Here is a 16,091-nt window from a genome sequence, read left to right on the forward strand (position 1 = left end):
CTGGAAGGCTAGAGGAATCCTTAGATCTTTCTCTCTCTTTCACCCCTTTATTAAACCTCCACATCAGACGGCCTTGAACCTCCTTCAGTCCTCCTTACGTCACTCACCTGGCTCTTAGGAAAGGGTTCATGGAGGAAAGACACTTAGACTATTCCTTAAAAATCAGGTAGAGTTTGGCCAGGTTAAGAGGCAAGGCTTATGCATGCTAAATCGCTTCAGTTGTGTCCAACTATTTGCAACCCTATGGACTGTAGCCAGCTAAGCTCCTCTGTCCATGGGGATTCTCCAGGCAAGAATACTGGAGTGGGTTGCCATGCCCTCCTGCAGGGGATCTTGCAAGGCATGGGTGACCATTTGGGGAGATGGCAGAAGTACAGGCACAGTGAAGAGAGAAGTAGGCCTATCTGGAGAACTATGAAAGGGAATCTTAGCTGATATGGGAAGAGGGGTGTGGGGCAGGAGGAACACATAGAGGCCACTCTGCAGGCAACCAGACAGGGCTGAAGAGGCACTGAGGCTTCTGATCAGGTAGGGGAGTGGACAGCAAGAGTTTTAACCAGTTCCCCACCCATTCCCCCTCTTCTGTCACCAGCATCAAGTTTCCTTTTAGGGACCCACCCTTCCATCATTCTAGGCTCACACAGTACATTCTGGGGAAGTGTATGAACCAGAAGCAGCCAGTCAGCACGTTTCCTCTCCCCTAGCTCCCGAGACTTGTTCAGGCATGAGCACGTGACACAAGCAGGGCCAAAGCATACTTTATGTAAAAAATTCCCTTCTGGGACTTTCCTGGTGGTCCAGGGGTTAAGGTTCCTACTTTCAACGCAGGGGACCCATGTTCAATCCCTGGTTGGAGACATTCTGCATACCATGCAGTGTGGCTTTAAAAAAAAAAATCCCTTCGAGTGGGAGAGGAGCTCATGATGAAAGAAGTGTTGAGTTCCACTAGCCTCTGGTAGGGCCAGGACCTTGAACTCCAGTGGAATCCTTCCTGGAGTACAAAACACCTGGGCCTTCTTTTCTGTCTGGAAGGCCAGTAGGGGTAGGTAGCCTGCCTGTGGTGAGTGATTGGCCTGCTCTGGGAATCCCTACAGGCTCTTTTCTAGGTGAGGATGGAGGATTCTGTTTACCTGCCACCAGGTGGAGTCTGAGCACTTCAGGTGTGGGGCTTGGCAGCCGGTATGAATCCGTTGATATCTAGGCCACCACAGGCAGAGGTGCAGAAGTCACAACCCGGTGTCCTCCAGGCTTCTATACCGTCCACCTTCCTCTCTCTGTGGTTTCACCCCTTCTCTCAGACCTGGGGCCATCTTTGTGCTTCCCCTCCACTCCTCTCACATTTGTCTCAGGACATTCACACTCAGGGGAAAAAAAAAAGTCTACAATAATCAACACAGTGTGGTACTGGTGAAAAAATACACACACAGATCAGTGGAAATGGGCTAACACAAATATTGACTGAATTTTTTTTTCAATTTTTAAAAAATTGAGGTGTTTTGAACTGATTCATTTGAAAAGACCCTGATGCCAGGAAAGATTGAAGGCAGGAGGAGAAGGGGACAACAGAGGACAAGTTGGTTGGATGGCATCACCGACTCAATGGACATGAGTCTGAGCAAACTCCAGGAGTTGGTGATGGACAGGGAAGCCAGGCGTGCTGCAGTCCATGGGGTCGAAAAGAGTCAGACACGACTGTGCAACTGAACTGAACTGAAAAATTGAGGTATAGTTGATTTACCTTATTAGTTTTGGGTGTACAACATAGTGATTCAAAAATTTTTATAGGTTATATTCCATTTATAGTTATAAAATATTGGCTTTTTCCCTGAGTTAAATGATTTTTATATATATATATATATTTTTTTTTTTTGGATGTGCTGAGTCTTTGTTGCTACTTGGGCTTTTCTCTAGTTGCAGGGAGCAGGGGCTACTCTCTAGTTGCCACATGGGGACTTCTCCTTGCAGTGGCTTCTTGTGTTGTGGAACTCGGGTGTGCGGGCTTCAGTGGTTGCGGCAGCATGTGGGCTCGGTAGTTGTGGCTCCCAGGCTCTAGAGCACAGGTGCAATAGTGATGCTGCGTGGGCTAAGTTGCAGCATGTGGGATCTTCCTGGATCTGGAACTGAACTCAGGTCTCCTGCACTGGCAAGAGAATTCTTTACCACTGAGCCACCAGAGAAGCCCTCAACTGATTTTTGACAACAGAAGCAAAGGCAATTCAGTGGAGATAGGCTGCTGTTTTCAACAAAAGTTGTTGAAACAACTGATATCCATATGTAAAAATGACACAGACCTTACATCATTCACACTCAAAAAAGATCATAGACCTGAGTGTAAATCATAGACCTAAACTACAGAATTTCTAAAAGAAAATGTAGGAGATAATCTAGGCGACCTTAGGTTTGGCAATAAGTTTTTAGTTACAACATAAAAAACATGATCCATGAAAGAAAAAAATTGATGTTAGACTTTATTATAATTAAAACCTTCTGCTCTATAAAAGATAATATTAAGAGAATGAAAAAACAAGTCATAGACTGGGAGTAAATAGTTGAAAAACATATCTGATAAATGACTGTTATCCAAAATACACAAATAACTCAAACTCAACAACCAGAAAGCTAAACAATCCAATTGAAAACAGGGAAAAGATCTGAATAGACACCTCACTAAAGACTATAATACATACAAGGGTTTAAATTGCCAACTATAAGATGAATAAGTTTTGGGGATCTAATGTACAAAATGTCAACTATAATTAAGAATACTGTATATAACATAGGTTATCAACAAGAACAACTGTATAGCACAGGGAACTCTACTCAATACTCTGTAATAACCTACATGGGAAAAAAAAGTTTGGTAATTTCTTAACAAAGCTAAACATAGTCTTACCAATCATTTCAGCAATTGTACTCCTAGGTATTAACTCAACTGATTTGAAAACAAATGTCTATATATAAAAAAAATGCACACAAACATTTATAGCAACTTTATTCATCATCACCAAAAACTGGAAGCAACCAAGATGTCCTTCAACACAAGAAAGGATAAATAAACTGTGGTACACTCATAAAATGGAATATTATTCAATAATCAAATGTTATCAGGGCTTAAAAAGATACTGATGAAACTTAAATGCATACAGTTAAGTCAAAGAAGCCAGCCTGAAGAGGTTACATTCCTTTATGATTCCAACTATATAATATTCTGGAAAAGGCAGAAATACAGAGACAATAGACAGACCAGTAGTTGCCAGGGATGGTTGAACAGGTGAAATACAGAGGATTTTCTTTGGCGGGGGCTGAGGGGGCGGTGATGAGAATATTCTGTATAATACTATTGATATAATGCATTTGTCAAAACCCTTAAAACTTACAGAACAAGTTAATGCATGCACTCCCAGCTGAGAGAGTCTAGAAGTAATGGCACTGTAATGGCATCAAGCACAGCCATGCTCAGATTTTAGTTTCTAATACTATTCTTCAATAAAACAAACTAGGGCTCCTTGGAGAAATAGCTGACACTAGGACTTGGGCAGAAAATACACAAAATTAGCCTGGAGCATCTTATATTGCCAAAAAGTAAAGAAACAAAAATTTTTAAAGATTTTTTTTTAAGTCTTTTTTGAATTTGTTACAGTATTGTTTCTGTTTTATGTTTTTGACTGCCAGGCATCTGGGATCTTAGTTCTCCAACCAGGAATCAATGCAGCATCCTCTGCATTGGAAGGTGAAGTCTTAACCACTGGACGGTTAGGGACTGCCCTGACCATCCAGTGGTTAGACTCCACGCTTCCACTATTGTGGCCAGGGTTTGATCCCTGGTGGAGGAAAGATCTCAGAAGTCGAATGGTGTGACCAGCTCACAAAATAAATAAATAGTTTGATTAAAAGAAGATTTGAGGAGGATATGTCAAGAAAACATAGAAATCAGGAATTCCCTGGCAATCCAGTGGTTAGGACTCTGTCACTCTCCCTGCTGAGGGTTCAGGCCAATCCCTGGTCAGGGAACTAATATCCCACAGTCGGGCAGTGTGGCCAAAAAAATAAAGAAAACATAGAAATCTAGTAAAAGAGTTCTCAAAGGCCAAAGTTAGAACATTATAAACAACAAAATAAAGTATATTGGATTACAACTCAAAGTATAAAATAAATATCCATGATTCCATACTGATAGAAATAAATGGTTGAATAAATAAATAAATGGGGCAAACAAATCTCCCATGTGGAATTCCAAATAATTTATATAGATTTTTCTCCCTCAAGGAAGTGGAGTCTAACTCTCCATTCCTTCAATGTGGGCTGTACATAGTGATTTCCTTCCAAAGAATGCACGGTGGAAAGGAGGAAAAAATTCTAATAAATTTTCTACAGAGAAACCTGACAGACACTACTTCAGCCTGGTGATCAAGGTCAATATCAACAGTAATGTCATTTTGACAGACAGTATGTATGCAGTAGCACCTTTGACATAATGTGATGAATGACAGTTGCCTGTGTGGTCTGCCTCCCCAAAACCCACAACCTCACTCCAGTCATGAGAAAAAAAAAAAAAAAAAAAAACACAATAGAAGGACATTCTACAAAATACCAAACAAGTACTTCTCAAAACTGCCCAGGTCATCAAAAACCAGGCGAGTCAGAGAAACCATGACAGCCAAGAGGAGCCTGAGGAGATACCACAAGTGAATGCAATTCCTGGATGGAATCCTGAAAGAGAAAAAAAACTTCATAAAAAAAAGGAAGGAAATCTGAAAAAGTATGGATGTCAATAATGCATTAATATTTGTTCATTAATTGTAACAATATCAATATATCATATTGAAACTGTTTACCTCAGATTGGGACTCAGACCCAGCCAGAACCAAGTTTGGGACTTGAACCCACAATGTTTTAATTAGAATCACTCACCTGATGTCTGGACTCACTGAGGTTCAGGTTCTCTGTGTCTCAGTGCAGAGGAAATTCAGGGAGAGGCAAAGTGGTAGGCAAGTAGATTTATTGTAAGAGATGCTTCTGGGCAGCTGGGAAACTCTGCCCCAGGGATTGAATGGGCTACAATTTTATAATGAAAAAGGGGGAGGGGGAAAGACCGCCTTCTTCAAGAAGACATAGATGCAGACATGCATCACTAGCTCCTCTTTCATATTAGGCAGGAAAGTGTCTGACCCTCTGAGGTCAAACTAGGATCATTGCATTAGAAGAAGGGTGGTGACATTTTTCTCCCATCTACTGGCCTTGTGGTTTTGTTTATGGTTTTATAGTTAAGTAAGCCTACTTCATTGAACAATATTCCAATAACTTTCTTGAGTGATCATTAACTTACAGTGGTCTCCCAAAGTTTTCTAGGTTTCCTTCTCTATCTATAGTCCCCTACTGGGACTTCTACAACTAACTGTATGACTATCCTATTCTATCCCCATCAATATTAATGTAAGATATTAATAATGAAGGAAATGGTTTTTCCAGTAGTCGTGTATGGATGTGAGAGTTGGACTATAAAGAAAGCTGAGTGCCAAAGAGCTGATGCTTTTGAACTGTGGTGTTGGAGAAGACTCTTGAGAGACCCTTGGACAGCAAGGAGATCCAACCAGCCGATCCTAAAGGAAATCAGTCCTGAATATTCACGGGAAGGACTGATGCTGAAGTTGAAACTCCAATACTTTGGCTACCTGATGTGATGAACTGACTCATTTGAAAAGAGCCTGATTCTGGGAAAGATTGAAGGCAGGAGGAGAAAGGGACAACAGAAGATGAGATGGTTGGATGGCACCACTGACTCGATGGACATGAGTTTGAGTAAATTCAGGGAGTTGGTGATGAACAGGGGGGCCTGACGTGCTGCAGTCCATGGGGTCGCAAAGAGTCGGACATGACTGAGCAACTGAACTGAACTGAATGAAAAAATTGGATGTGGGAACTCTCATAGCATCTTTATAATTTTTCTATAAACCTAAAACTGTTCTAAAAATTAAGATTGTTTTAAAAATAATAACACTTTAAAAGTTGTCTATCTGTCTGGAGACGGAAATGGCAACCCACTCCAGTTTTCTTGCCTGGAGAATCCCATGAGCCTGGCAGGCTACAGTCCACGGGGTCGCAAAGAGTAGGACACTTTCACTTTCAGAAGATTAGTGAAGACTCATGGGCCTTTATCTGTGTATTTAATGTTGGCACAAAGACAACAGGACTGGAGTCCAGGCTTTTCCTACCACCCTGTTTCTTAGGCTAAATTCCCCAGCCTCACACCCAAGGGTGGTAGTAGCATCAAGTCTAAGAGTTCTTGGTTTTCAGCGGAAAACCCAATGACCTACTACTGGAGGGATATAAACCAACTCAAGTGTCTCAGGTCCAACAACATCAGTCATCCTGGGGCTTCCCTGGTGTTCCAGAGGTTAAAACTCCTGCTCCCTATGCAGAGGGTCCAGGCTCCATCCCTACTCAGGGATAAGACCCAGCACAGCAGTTATTAAAAAATCTTCACCAACAAAGTCAGGGAAAAAATAATCTCACTGTGCGTTTAAGTACTGACAACCAATCCCACAGCAATTGAGACTTTGGGGGGACTCACTAGAACTCTTACCAGAGGCAACACACCAGACTGTGTAGTAGTATTTTCACTACAAAATAATTTATTAAAACACAGCTTCAGCCTCCTACAAAAAAAAAGTTGTCTATCTGTAGGATGTCTGGATATTAAAAATGAAAGGCTTCAGCCAGTAGTTCTAAAACGTTAGCACATATCAAAATATCTTAGCGGGTTTTGTTAAGCCTCTCATCAGGCCCCATCTTCAGTGCCAGAGATCTGGTGTGGGACTAGGGAATCTGCATTGTTATGAAGTCCCCCGGGGGCTTCCCTAGTGGCTCAGGGGTAAAGAATCTGCCTGAAGGAAACATAGGACATGCGGGTTCTATTCCTGGGCCAGAAAGATCCCCTAGAGGAGGAAATGGCAACCCACTCCAGTATTCTTGCCTGGAGAATCCCATGGACAGAGGAACCTGGTGGGCTACGTATAGTTCATGGGGTCGCAGAGTTGGACATGACGTCACACACACACATGAAGTCCTCAGGTGCTGCTGCTGTTGTTCCAAGGACTGGTACTTTGAGAACCACTGGTACAAACTCAAAAATTAAAACAATGATGAGCTCTCATCCTACAAGCAGATAGGGTAGGGGTCCCAGAGAGAGAGAACCCCATATGGCTTTCTTGACAAGAGAAGCCATTTTGTGATCCAAGCCTGGCTACAATGTTTACCCTAGAACAGATCTCAGTAATTAAAATCTTAGAGGAACAAAAGAATGCAAGAACAAAGTAAAAGCCTTTAGAAGCAACAGTTCAGTGATAAAGAAAAAAAGAGTCCTGGGTCCTCCTCTTTTGAACTGTGGTGTTGGAAAAGACTTCTGAGAGCCCCTTGGACCACAAGGAGATCAAACCAGTCAATCCTAAAGGAAATCAGTCCCGAATATTCATTGGAAGGATCGATGCTGAAGCTGAAGCTCCAATACTTTGGCCGCCTGATGCAAAGAACTGACTCACTGAAAAAGACCCTGATGCTGGGAAAGATAGAAGGCAGGAGGAAAAGGGGACAACAGAGGATGAGATGGTTGGATGGCATCACTGACTCGATGGACATGAGTTTGAGCAAGCTCTGGGAGTTGGTGATGGACAGAGAAGCCTGGTGAGCTGCAGTCCATGGGGTCGCAAAGAGTCTGACACGACTGAGCTGAGCGACTGAACTGAACTGAGGCCCTCCTCAAGGGATATACATAACAATCCAATCTTTGAGTTGTTCTAGGGTAACAAAGGCCCCCCACACAGGTGGGGAATGGCAACTTCTGGCTAAAACCTGCAGATGGGTGGGAACCTAAGGAATGATGATGTTAACCTTCTTCTGTCATTTGTGATTTCAATCAACGAAAGCTTAGACTTTTGCCCCTATTCTGTGCTGGATTCTCTTCTGCTCAAGCCCCGTCATGAATAAGCAAACCCCAGCCAAACCTCTTCATGAATATGCACATACCGTTAGCTTCAAACTTCCCTAATTTTGCTGTTCGGAAAACACTGCTTTGGGAAACATCGCCGGTATTCTCCTTACTTACAAATCTTCCTTCTCTCACTCTTTGGCTTGGTTGTGTCTTTTGACTCACTGAGATGAATCCAGTTTTTCAGGTGATAATCCCAGCCAGCAGGTGGAGGCATTTGCGGAGCATTCCTTGGACATTTTCAGGGGAACTTTTCAGAGCCTCTCTTGAGAAGCTGTGTTATCTGCTCCACGCCTCCTACCTAATTCAAAATCTCAGTGATTTAGCTGTAAGCTGGAGAGAAAAGATTCAGACTCAGCTCCCCAGCCCTAGGAGTGTCCAAGAACTCCCATTGTAGTGGAGGAGTCAGAGTAAACAATTGTTAATCAAATCAGAAACAAAGGTTTCTCATTTACTTGAGGAGCAAAGCAGGATGGAAGTGGCTAAAAAGCTTTAAGGATCAGGAGAGATGCTGAAGTTGAAGAGTGACTTGGAGGTTACCAGGATAAGGGGTGCCATGGGAACAGGATATGCAAGGGCACAAGGAGACTAATTGAGCACCTAGAGAAAATCAAACACTTTCACTCAGGCTTACACAATACATAATTATCATTCCCATTTTACAGAGAAAGCTCTGAGATGTTAAGAATCTTGCCTAAGGCCATCCAGCTGGTAAGCAGGAAGACCCAAACTGGACCTCAAAAGATTCTCTGGGTCAGTTGTGCCCCCTAACTCCTTCTCCCACCCCAGAAGACATCCCTTATTCTCCTGCCATCTTTCTCCAAGCCTTCCCCTTCTTTTCTCAGAAGTCCTTGCATAATTAACCATTACCAGGCTCATGAAAAAGTACAGGAGTCCAGAGTCTCAGGACCTCTTCCATCTCTTGCTGGCCTTGTATAACCTAGGCCCAGGGATCAAAATCCCACCCTACTCAGCCTGCCTGCCCTTCTCTGGGTTACTGTGAGGATCAAAAGAGCATAAGGATGTGACTATGTTCCCTGCGATCCTTCAGGACCCCTTCCTCTTCACCCGCAGGTACCACATCCCCGCCCTGGAACCTATTATGCAAATATTTTACTCAGTCTAAGGATATCTGTTCAGTGCAGGGGCGAGCTCTCCTGACGTCGATCCGAGGAGTGGATCTACAGTTTGGCAACCTCACCCGGCGACGACCCGGGATAGAAGAAGAAGGGGAGCCCTCGGTTCGCAAAAGGAGCAGCCCCAAACAGGCCGATGAACTGCTGTCTCCGCACTCGGCCTCTGCGCCCGTCCAGGGACCCAGGGTCCAACCTCTCCTCCTCCCTACCAGTGATTAAAAAAACTCCGCTCCCGGGGGACCCCTCCCAGCACTCCGAGGTACAGCCCAGCACAGCCCAGGTACCGGTGCCGGGGTGTGGAGAGTTAACTCCAACCGCTTCTAGGCAGATTCCGGGGGCCGGGTCGCCTGGAGCACCTCCCATTGGCCGTCGAGCCGGCTCGGCGTTGATTGGCTGCGGCTCTCGACTACGCCTCTCCAAGGCTCCTCATTGGGCGCTGCTCTCCAGTGATCGGAGTGTGGTGGCCAGGCCTCCGTAGGCTACCCGGGGTGAAGCTGCTGCGGGCTCCGGCAGATGCCTGGGGGCGCTCATCCTCGGCTGAGTCTTGACTTCCTTCCCGATTCAGACCTCGCTGCTGTCCCGGGGACGCCACCGGATCTTCTCCTGGTCCTCTTCCTCCTTCACCTGCTGATTTTCTTTCCTCTTTCTCCCCCGGACCCGTCTCCCAACTCCGCTTTCCCCTCACCTACTCCCGACCCCGGTGTCTGGCCATCCTAAGCATCCCACCTGCTGTCCTCTTGACTTCTGCCCCTTCTTGACCTCAAATCCCTTAATTAACAAGTCTCTGTCATAGCCTTCTCACCAGACTCTCCTAAACTCGTATTTCTCTCTTTACCATCTCCTGACTCCCAAATTCCAGCTAACCCTTGACCTCTTGACATCTGACCCTGACACTCTATAGATTCCAGATCTCTAAATTTCTACCTCCTGCAGCCCGGACCCCTGGAACTGAGGCTCTCCCCTGGATATTCTGACCCCATTTCTAAAGTTAATTTTAACTTTCTTACCCCTGGACCAGTTCCTGCTACTGCTGTCCCACCATGGACTTCTTGATGAGCGGCCTGGCAGCCTGCGGTGCCTGTTTGTTCACCAATCCCCTGGAGGTGGTGAAGACCAGGATGCAGCTGCAGGGAGAACTGCGGGCCCCGGGCACCTACCAACGGCACTACCGAAACGTCTTCCATGCCTTCATTACCATCGGCAAGGTGGACGGCCTGGCGGCCCTGCAGAAGGGCCTGGCCCCTGCCCTCTTATACCAGTTTCTGATGAACGGCATCCGGCTGGGCACCTACGGGCTGGTGGAAGCTGGGGGCTACCTGCACACGACTGAAGGCACACTCAGCCCTGTTCGTAGCGCAGCAGCTGGGGCCTTGGCTGGGGTCATGGGAGCCTACTTGGGGAGCCCCATTTACATGGTGAGAAGAAGGGTCTTGCCTGGGGCCTTCGAGGAAGATCTTTGGTGCAGGGTGGGTGCCTGGGCCTTCACTGAGGTTGGAAGTGCATTTGTGTAGGGGAAGATGAGCGGTTTGATTAATATACTTCAGCGAGTCTGGGGATCGGGGGAGGTCCTGGGCATCACAGAATTACCATCCTGTAGTCTGCCTCTGAGTTATCTGGTATAGGTGAAGGGTCAGGAGCCTGAGGCCCAGAAAAGGAAATGACTAGCTCAAGATCACACAGCTGCTTATTGCTAGGACCAGTCCAGTCCTGGCTTGGCTTCACTGGTGGCTCAGTAAAGAATTCACCTCCAATGCAGGAGACGTGGGTTTGATCCTTGCGTTGGGAAGATCCCCTGGAGAGGGAAATGGCAACCCACTCCAGTATTCTTGCCTGGGAAATCCCATGGACAGAGGAGTTTGGCAGGCTATAGTCCATGGGGTAGCAAAAGAATCAGACACTACTGAGTGACTAAACAAGAACAAGGCCCTGCTTAGTGCTCTTTCTGGAAAGACACTGTGAGGCAGTGAGGTCTGTAGAAGGAAAGGTAATCTGGTCTCCCTCCCAGGTTATGAGATTCAGGGACAGTGACCTCTCCAAAGCCAGCTGGAGGCAAGAGAGCAAGTTTTGCAGAGGACCCCTCACAACCTGCCCCAGAGTCTGATGTTGGAGCCTGGTCATGGTAGTGGCTGAAGATCCTGTCTGCCAGTCTGAGAATAGGAGATGGCATGAAGAGTCTGGACACCAGGTCTCACCTAACATGAACAGTCTTAGGAAAGGTTGCCATTCTCCATCCCCCACCCCTACCCCAAGGGAGGGAGGATGTAGAGGGGGTGGGGTGCCTTGCAGTGCTAGGAGATCCATCCCCCGGGATTGGAGCCAAGGGACACAGTCTCATGACCAATTTGTTAAGTAGGAACAACAATAATTATCAGATTAGAAGGATATTCATTGCTGAACACCCTAAAGAAAGTGTGAAGGGGTCAGGCATTTGGGTTTCTGAGGTGGGAGGCTGACCTCTGAGCCATAGGCTGTAATACTCTCTCTTCCCCAGGTGAAGACACACCTACAAGCACAGGCAGCCACAGAAATCGCTGTGGGGCACCAGTATAATCATCAGGTGAGGGTTTTCCAACCCCCAGCTTGAGTCCCTGCCCATTCTCTCCCTTCTTCCCCCAGCTTTCTGCCTGTACCCAGCAGCTCCAACCCAGACACATATCTGCCCAGCCCATCAGTTCAGCCCTACTCCACCCCTGGAATCCACCCAAACCCTCTTTCCCCTATGTTCCCAGTTCCTCTAGTCTTCTGCACCTGTTTCTCCCACCCCATCCTTTTGACCTGCTAATGTCCTCACTTGCATATACCCTGCCCAGTTCTGGGGTGGCGAGGGAGAAAAGGATAGGTTGGTCAATAACTGAGGGCCACATTCCTGCTCGAAGCCTACAGGGACCTGGTTGTCTAGACACTGGAGTGCCTGTGATGGACCCATCCTTATCACTGTTAGGAGGTAGCAGCCCCTGATGCTTGGGTGACTGAACCCCGCCCCCATGGTCTTTCCCCCGGCCCCCACCAGGGCATGTTTCAGGCACTAACCAAGATTGGCCAGAAACATGGTCTGGTGGGGTTGTGGCGTGGGGCCCTGGGCGGCCTGCCCCGAGTTATCGTCGGTTCCTCCACCCAGCTGTGCACCTTCTCCTCCACCAAGGACCTCATGACCCAGTGGGAGGTACTGCCTGGGAAAGGGGTGGGGCCACCCTGGGAATGTGGGCAAGTGGGGGGCAAGCTGAAGCGGGCTCAGTTTGAATTAGAACAGTGCCGACATTCAATGTGAGGGGGTAGCAGGTAGTCTTGGGGGGTCACTGTCTCTCTAACCTTCTACCCAGGTGTGCCTGAGTCCCCAGTGCCTTGCGCTCTTCCTCCTTTGTGTTATCACTGGTGGAGTGGAAGCTCCCTGAGTTACCGGCTCTCTCCTGTATCCCCAGTGCAGGGCCTGGCCTTTCCGTGGGGTTGAACGATTGGCTGACAGAGCTCTCCCTTCCTCCCCCATTAGATATTTCCACCCCAGAGCTGGAAGGTGGCTCTGGCGGCCGCCATGGTGAGTGGCATCGCGGTGGTCCTGGCCATGACACCCTTTGATGTGGTCAGCACAAGGCTGTACAACCAGCCCACAGATGCTCAGGGCAAGGTAAGGGAGTGTCCTGGGGTGCGGGCAGGCAGGGAAAGCTGGGGGATGGGGGAAAGCAGATTGTGGGTACAGGTAGGAACCCTAAAATGCAGCCTGCTGAGGTGAGGCTCCTGGTGGGCTCTGACAAACTCCTTCCCTCTGCTCTTCCTCTCCCACCTCTCAGGGCCTCATGTACCGGGGGTTACTGGACGCTCTGCTGCAGACGGCTCGGACAGAGGGCATTTTTGGCATGTACAAGGGAATAGGTGCCTCCTACTTCCGCCTTGGCCCCCACACCATCCTTTCCCTCTTCTTCTGGGACCAGCTGCGCACGGTCTACTACACGTACACCAAATAACAACAGCCACTCTTCCCCACTCCAGCAAATCAGCACTCCTTGGACTCTTCTGACTCCATTTTTATTACCGGGAGACTTCTGACCAGATGGCCTTTCATCCATCAGAGGAGGACCGCCAACACCACTCCCCATATGATTTCTCAGGATTGAATCACTACAAGGGATAGTTTCCTTCCCTTTCTTGGATGTTGCTTTAAACCTTCCCTGCCTACACTCCTGCACATTTCACACCGCTCTCTCAGGGCTGAACCTGTCACTCCAAAGTGTGTTTCCTCCCTTTCTCCACTGCTGGCCTTCGGTCCCTTCTGATCCCATGTATAATTTTAACTCCACCCATCCAAGACCAAAGGGAATTGGGGGGACCCAGGTGTTCTGTTAGATTTCAAAGGCACAGAGATTATATTGGTTATAAAGCAAGTTTATTTCTGCAGAGAGGAGGTGTCTTGTGTTTATGCACTGGAAAGGAATTAGGGGAATATATCCAACCCTTTATTCCCCTTGCAGAACAGAAGCCCCAGGTCTTCAGAAGCATTATGCAGCATTTCAGCATCCTTACTGGGGACCAAAGATGTTGGGATCATGAAGGGTCAGACTGGTCACAAGCTGTTCAAAGTCACCCAGGCTCCAGGGCAGAATTGACAGATTTTCCGGGACAAGAGATGACCTATTCTCAGGGCTTGGGGTGGGGAACAGATAGAGAACATCATCTAGGCCTTGAAGCTCCCTTTTTCCCAGACCTGGTTATTTGTGACCCCAACTTCGTGGCCGACTCCCACTTCCTTGGAGAACCCCACCAGCCAGTCTCCCTACTCTGCCCCTCCAAGCCTAATTCCCCTGGGGACCCAATCATCATCCACGTGCCCTTTCTGTCCTTACGGGGGTTGATTGAAGGTGAGCAGGAGATCAGTCTGGTACTGGGGCAGCCGCAGCAAGGCCTGATGCAATGTCACATACTTGGCTACCTAAAGAGATCAGAGTCTGGATGCTTACCTGATTCCCCCGCGCCACCCCCTTCACCCCTCCAGGACGTCTCACACTTCTTTGACCCTCACCTGCTGATTTTCTTTAGCTACCTGCTGTTGGCCAGAAAGGAGCCAGGCTTCTTGACAGCAGCCCCTCAGGGCCAGGTTCTCCAAAACGAGGGGCTGCACAGTCTCCACTTGCACAGCCCTAGCCTCTTGCACCCCGCCAACATCTTCAAAGTGGTACCTGGAGTTGAGGGAGCAGGGTCAGGGAGGGGCATTTGTTACTGCCCCTTTCAAGCATCTCTTAAATCCTAAGCTTCTCTCGCTTCCAGTGATAACACGTTGCCCTTGGAGTTCTCATTGCCCTGATTAACCGACCAGCCACAGGCCCCGCCCACTTCTTCGGCTCACGTCCTCCCATTGGCCAGCAGCGGGCCCGCCTCCCTCACCGGGCAGCCTCCTCGCCCTGCACGTGGGCCTGCAGCTCTAGAAGTTCGATTATCAGGCTCTGGTCTGTCACGCGATGGCAGAAAACTTCTTGATTGTCCGGGACCGGTCGGAGGTCGCTGGAGAGAGGCGAGGTAGACCCTGGTTGACCCCGGTTTCTTCCCGCAACCCACCTGGTCAAATTCCTTTGGTGCCTGGGCCGTCTCACCTTACGTCAATGGCCCCCGGAGGGAGAGTTGCGGAGAAGGCGCCCCCGAACAGTGGATAGTCTCGCGTGGGCTCCATGGGCCTGAGACTAGAGTATAGGCATTAAAGATTTAAAAGAAACCCACATGGGGCCACGTGCCATCACTTCCCTGCGTTTCTCTGCAGCCGTGGCCTCCTCCAGGTCGCCCTTGGTTTCCGACTCTTTAAGATTTGGCCCCGCCCCGCGGTCGCGCTGGCCAATTGGCGCCCGCGCCTTGGGGGCGTTGCCCCAGCGGAGCAGCTCCCGGAAGCCAAGCTCTCAGGAGGGCTCTGGGCGGGACCGCAGGGTCCACTGGGAGGTAAGACCTCGGTTTAGGACTTGTGACGCCCACTTGGTCACTAGCCCGCGCCCGGCCTCCTCGTTTTAAAGGGGTCGCACTTTCTGAGAATGTCGCTTGAGAATCTCCTTAGGGGCCGTTACTCATCCAAAGGACCGACGTCTTTGTGGGGTCTCCTGAAGTGTGTGGAGGAGGGATAGTTTCAGGGTCTCCCCATATTACTCTCGGGGCCTCTTGACAGGGAACGGACTGTCAACCAGATCGCTAATTCCCGGATGTAGGGAATTAGGGAAACAATGGGGCCAGGTGTTGGGGGACCGGGTTAGGATTCAGGCCTCATGCCTTCCTGAAAGCAAGACCCAACCTGGGGATTATATATCTAATCCTCTCAAATCTTTCCTTGGGAGCTGAGGTGAGGCGAGGGGATGGAGGGGTGGGAAGGAGGCGGTCCCCACCCCTCACACACAGACACACCTGGACAGCAGTGTGGAATAAACTCTGTTGTTTTTCTTTTATAGATTTTTAGAGTGGGCTTAAAATTTCAGCTCAGGTGTATCCTCCCAGCTAATTGCTTCATTCATCTTTGAGCCCCAGCACCTGGCAGAGTGTTTAGAGCATAACAGACATGTATTGTTGAGTGATTGAATAAACCCAAGAGGGTGAATTTTGGGACCCAGGGGACCACCCATACCCTCAGGGGCTCTAGATGTCATCTACTTGCCACCCAAAAACTGAGCTAGAATATTCTCATCCTGAGGCCAACCCACCCACTGGGTTCCAAGTGCCATCATACTTCTGGACCCTAATAATTTTGTTACACAGAGGCCAAGGGGCACATATTCTTTGATCCCGCATCTTACCAGGCCTTAAGCAAAGGGCTGGATATACATAGGCTATTTAGGACCCAACCCTTACCCCACATGGAATTTACAAAGAACAGTGGAGCACACTTTGAGCTTTTTTTTTTTTTTTTTAACTTTTACTTATTTTTTTGGCAGTGCTGGGTCTCAGTTGTGGCATGTAGGATCTTTGGTTGTGGCATGTGGAATCTGTTGACAGTTCCCGGATCCAGGATC

General features: G+C 48.1%; 2 protein-coding genes across 5 annotated transcripts; one reads left to right on the plus strand and one right to left on the minus strand.

Moving 5' to 3' along the window:
• The first annotated feature begins 1,680 nt into the window (after positions 1-1,680).
• Positions 1,681-13,496, plus strand: SLC25A35 (solute carrier family 25 member 35). Of its 3 annotated transcripts, none has more exons than XM_043474631.1 (6): positions 1,681-1,723; positions 9,125-10,535; positions 11,612-11,677; positions 12,131-12,283; positions 12,608-12,742; positions 12,906-13,496. In XM_043474631.1, exons 2-6 carry the CDS (start codon positions 10,161-10,163, stop codon positions 13,077-13,079), a joined length of 903 nt encoding a protein of 300 aa, XP_043330566.1. In that variant the 5' UTR covers positions 1,681-1,723; positions 9,125-10,160; the 3' UTR covers positions 13,080-13,496. The 3 variants fall into 3 exon arrangements, with proteins under 3 accessions (XP_043330566.1, XP_043330575.1, XP_043330557.1); XM_043474622.1 differs by lacking the exon at positions 1,681-1,723 and adding an exon at positions 7,685-9,058; XM_043474640.1 differs by lacking the exons at positions 1,681-1,723; positions 12,131-12,283 and having other exon boundaries at positions 7,681-10,535.
• Positions 13,482-14,916, minus strand: RANGRF (RAN guanine nucleotide release factor). 2 transcript variants are annotated; one of them, XM_043474663.1, is made up of 5 exons: positions 14,700-14,916; positions 14,494-14,610; positions 14,153-14,288; positions 13,956-14,041; positions 13,482-13,755 (listed from the first exon to the last, which is right to left on the minus strand). In XM_043474663.1, exons 1-5 carry the CDS (start codon positions 14,774-14,776, stop codon positions 13,632-13,634), a joined length of 540 nt encoding a protein of 179 aa, XP_043330598.1. In that variant the 5' UTR covers positions 14,777-14,916; the 3' UTR covers positions 13,482-13,631. The 2 variants fall into 2 exon arrangements, with proteins under 2 accessions (XP_043330598.1, XP_043330589.1); XM_043474654.1 differs by having other exon boundaries at positions 14,132-14,288; positions 14,700-14,913.
• Between the last annotated feature and the right edge of the window lie 1,175 nt (positions 14,917-16,091).

Source organism: Cervus canadensis, chromosome 1, assembly GCF_019320065.1.
Source record: "Cervus canadensis isolate Bull #8, Minnesota chromosome 1, ASM1932006v1, whole genome shotgun sequence".
NCBI classification, from domain to species: domain Eukaryota; kingdom Metazoa; phylum Chordata; class Mammalia; order Artiodactyla; family Cervidae; genus Cervus; species Cervus canadensis.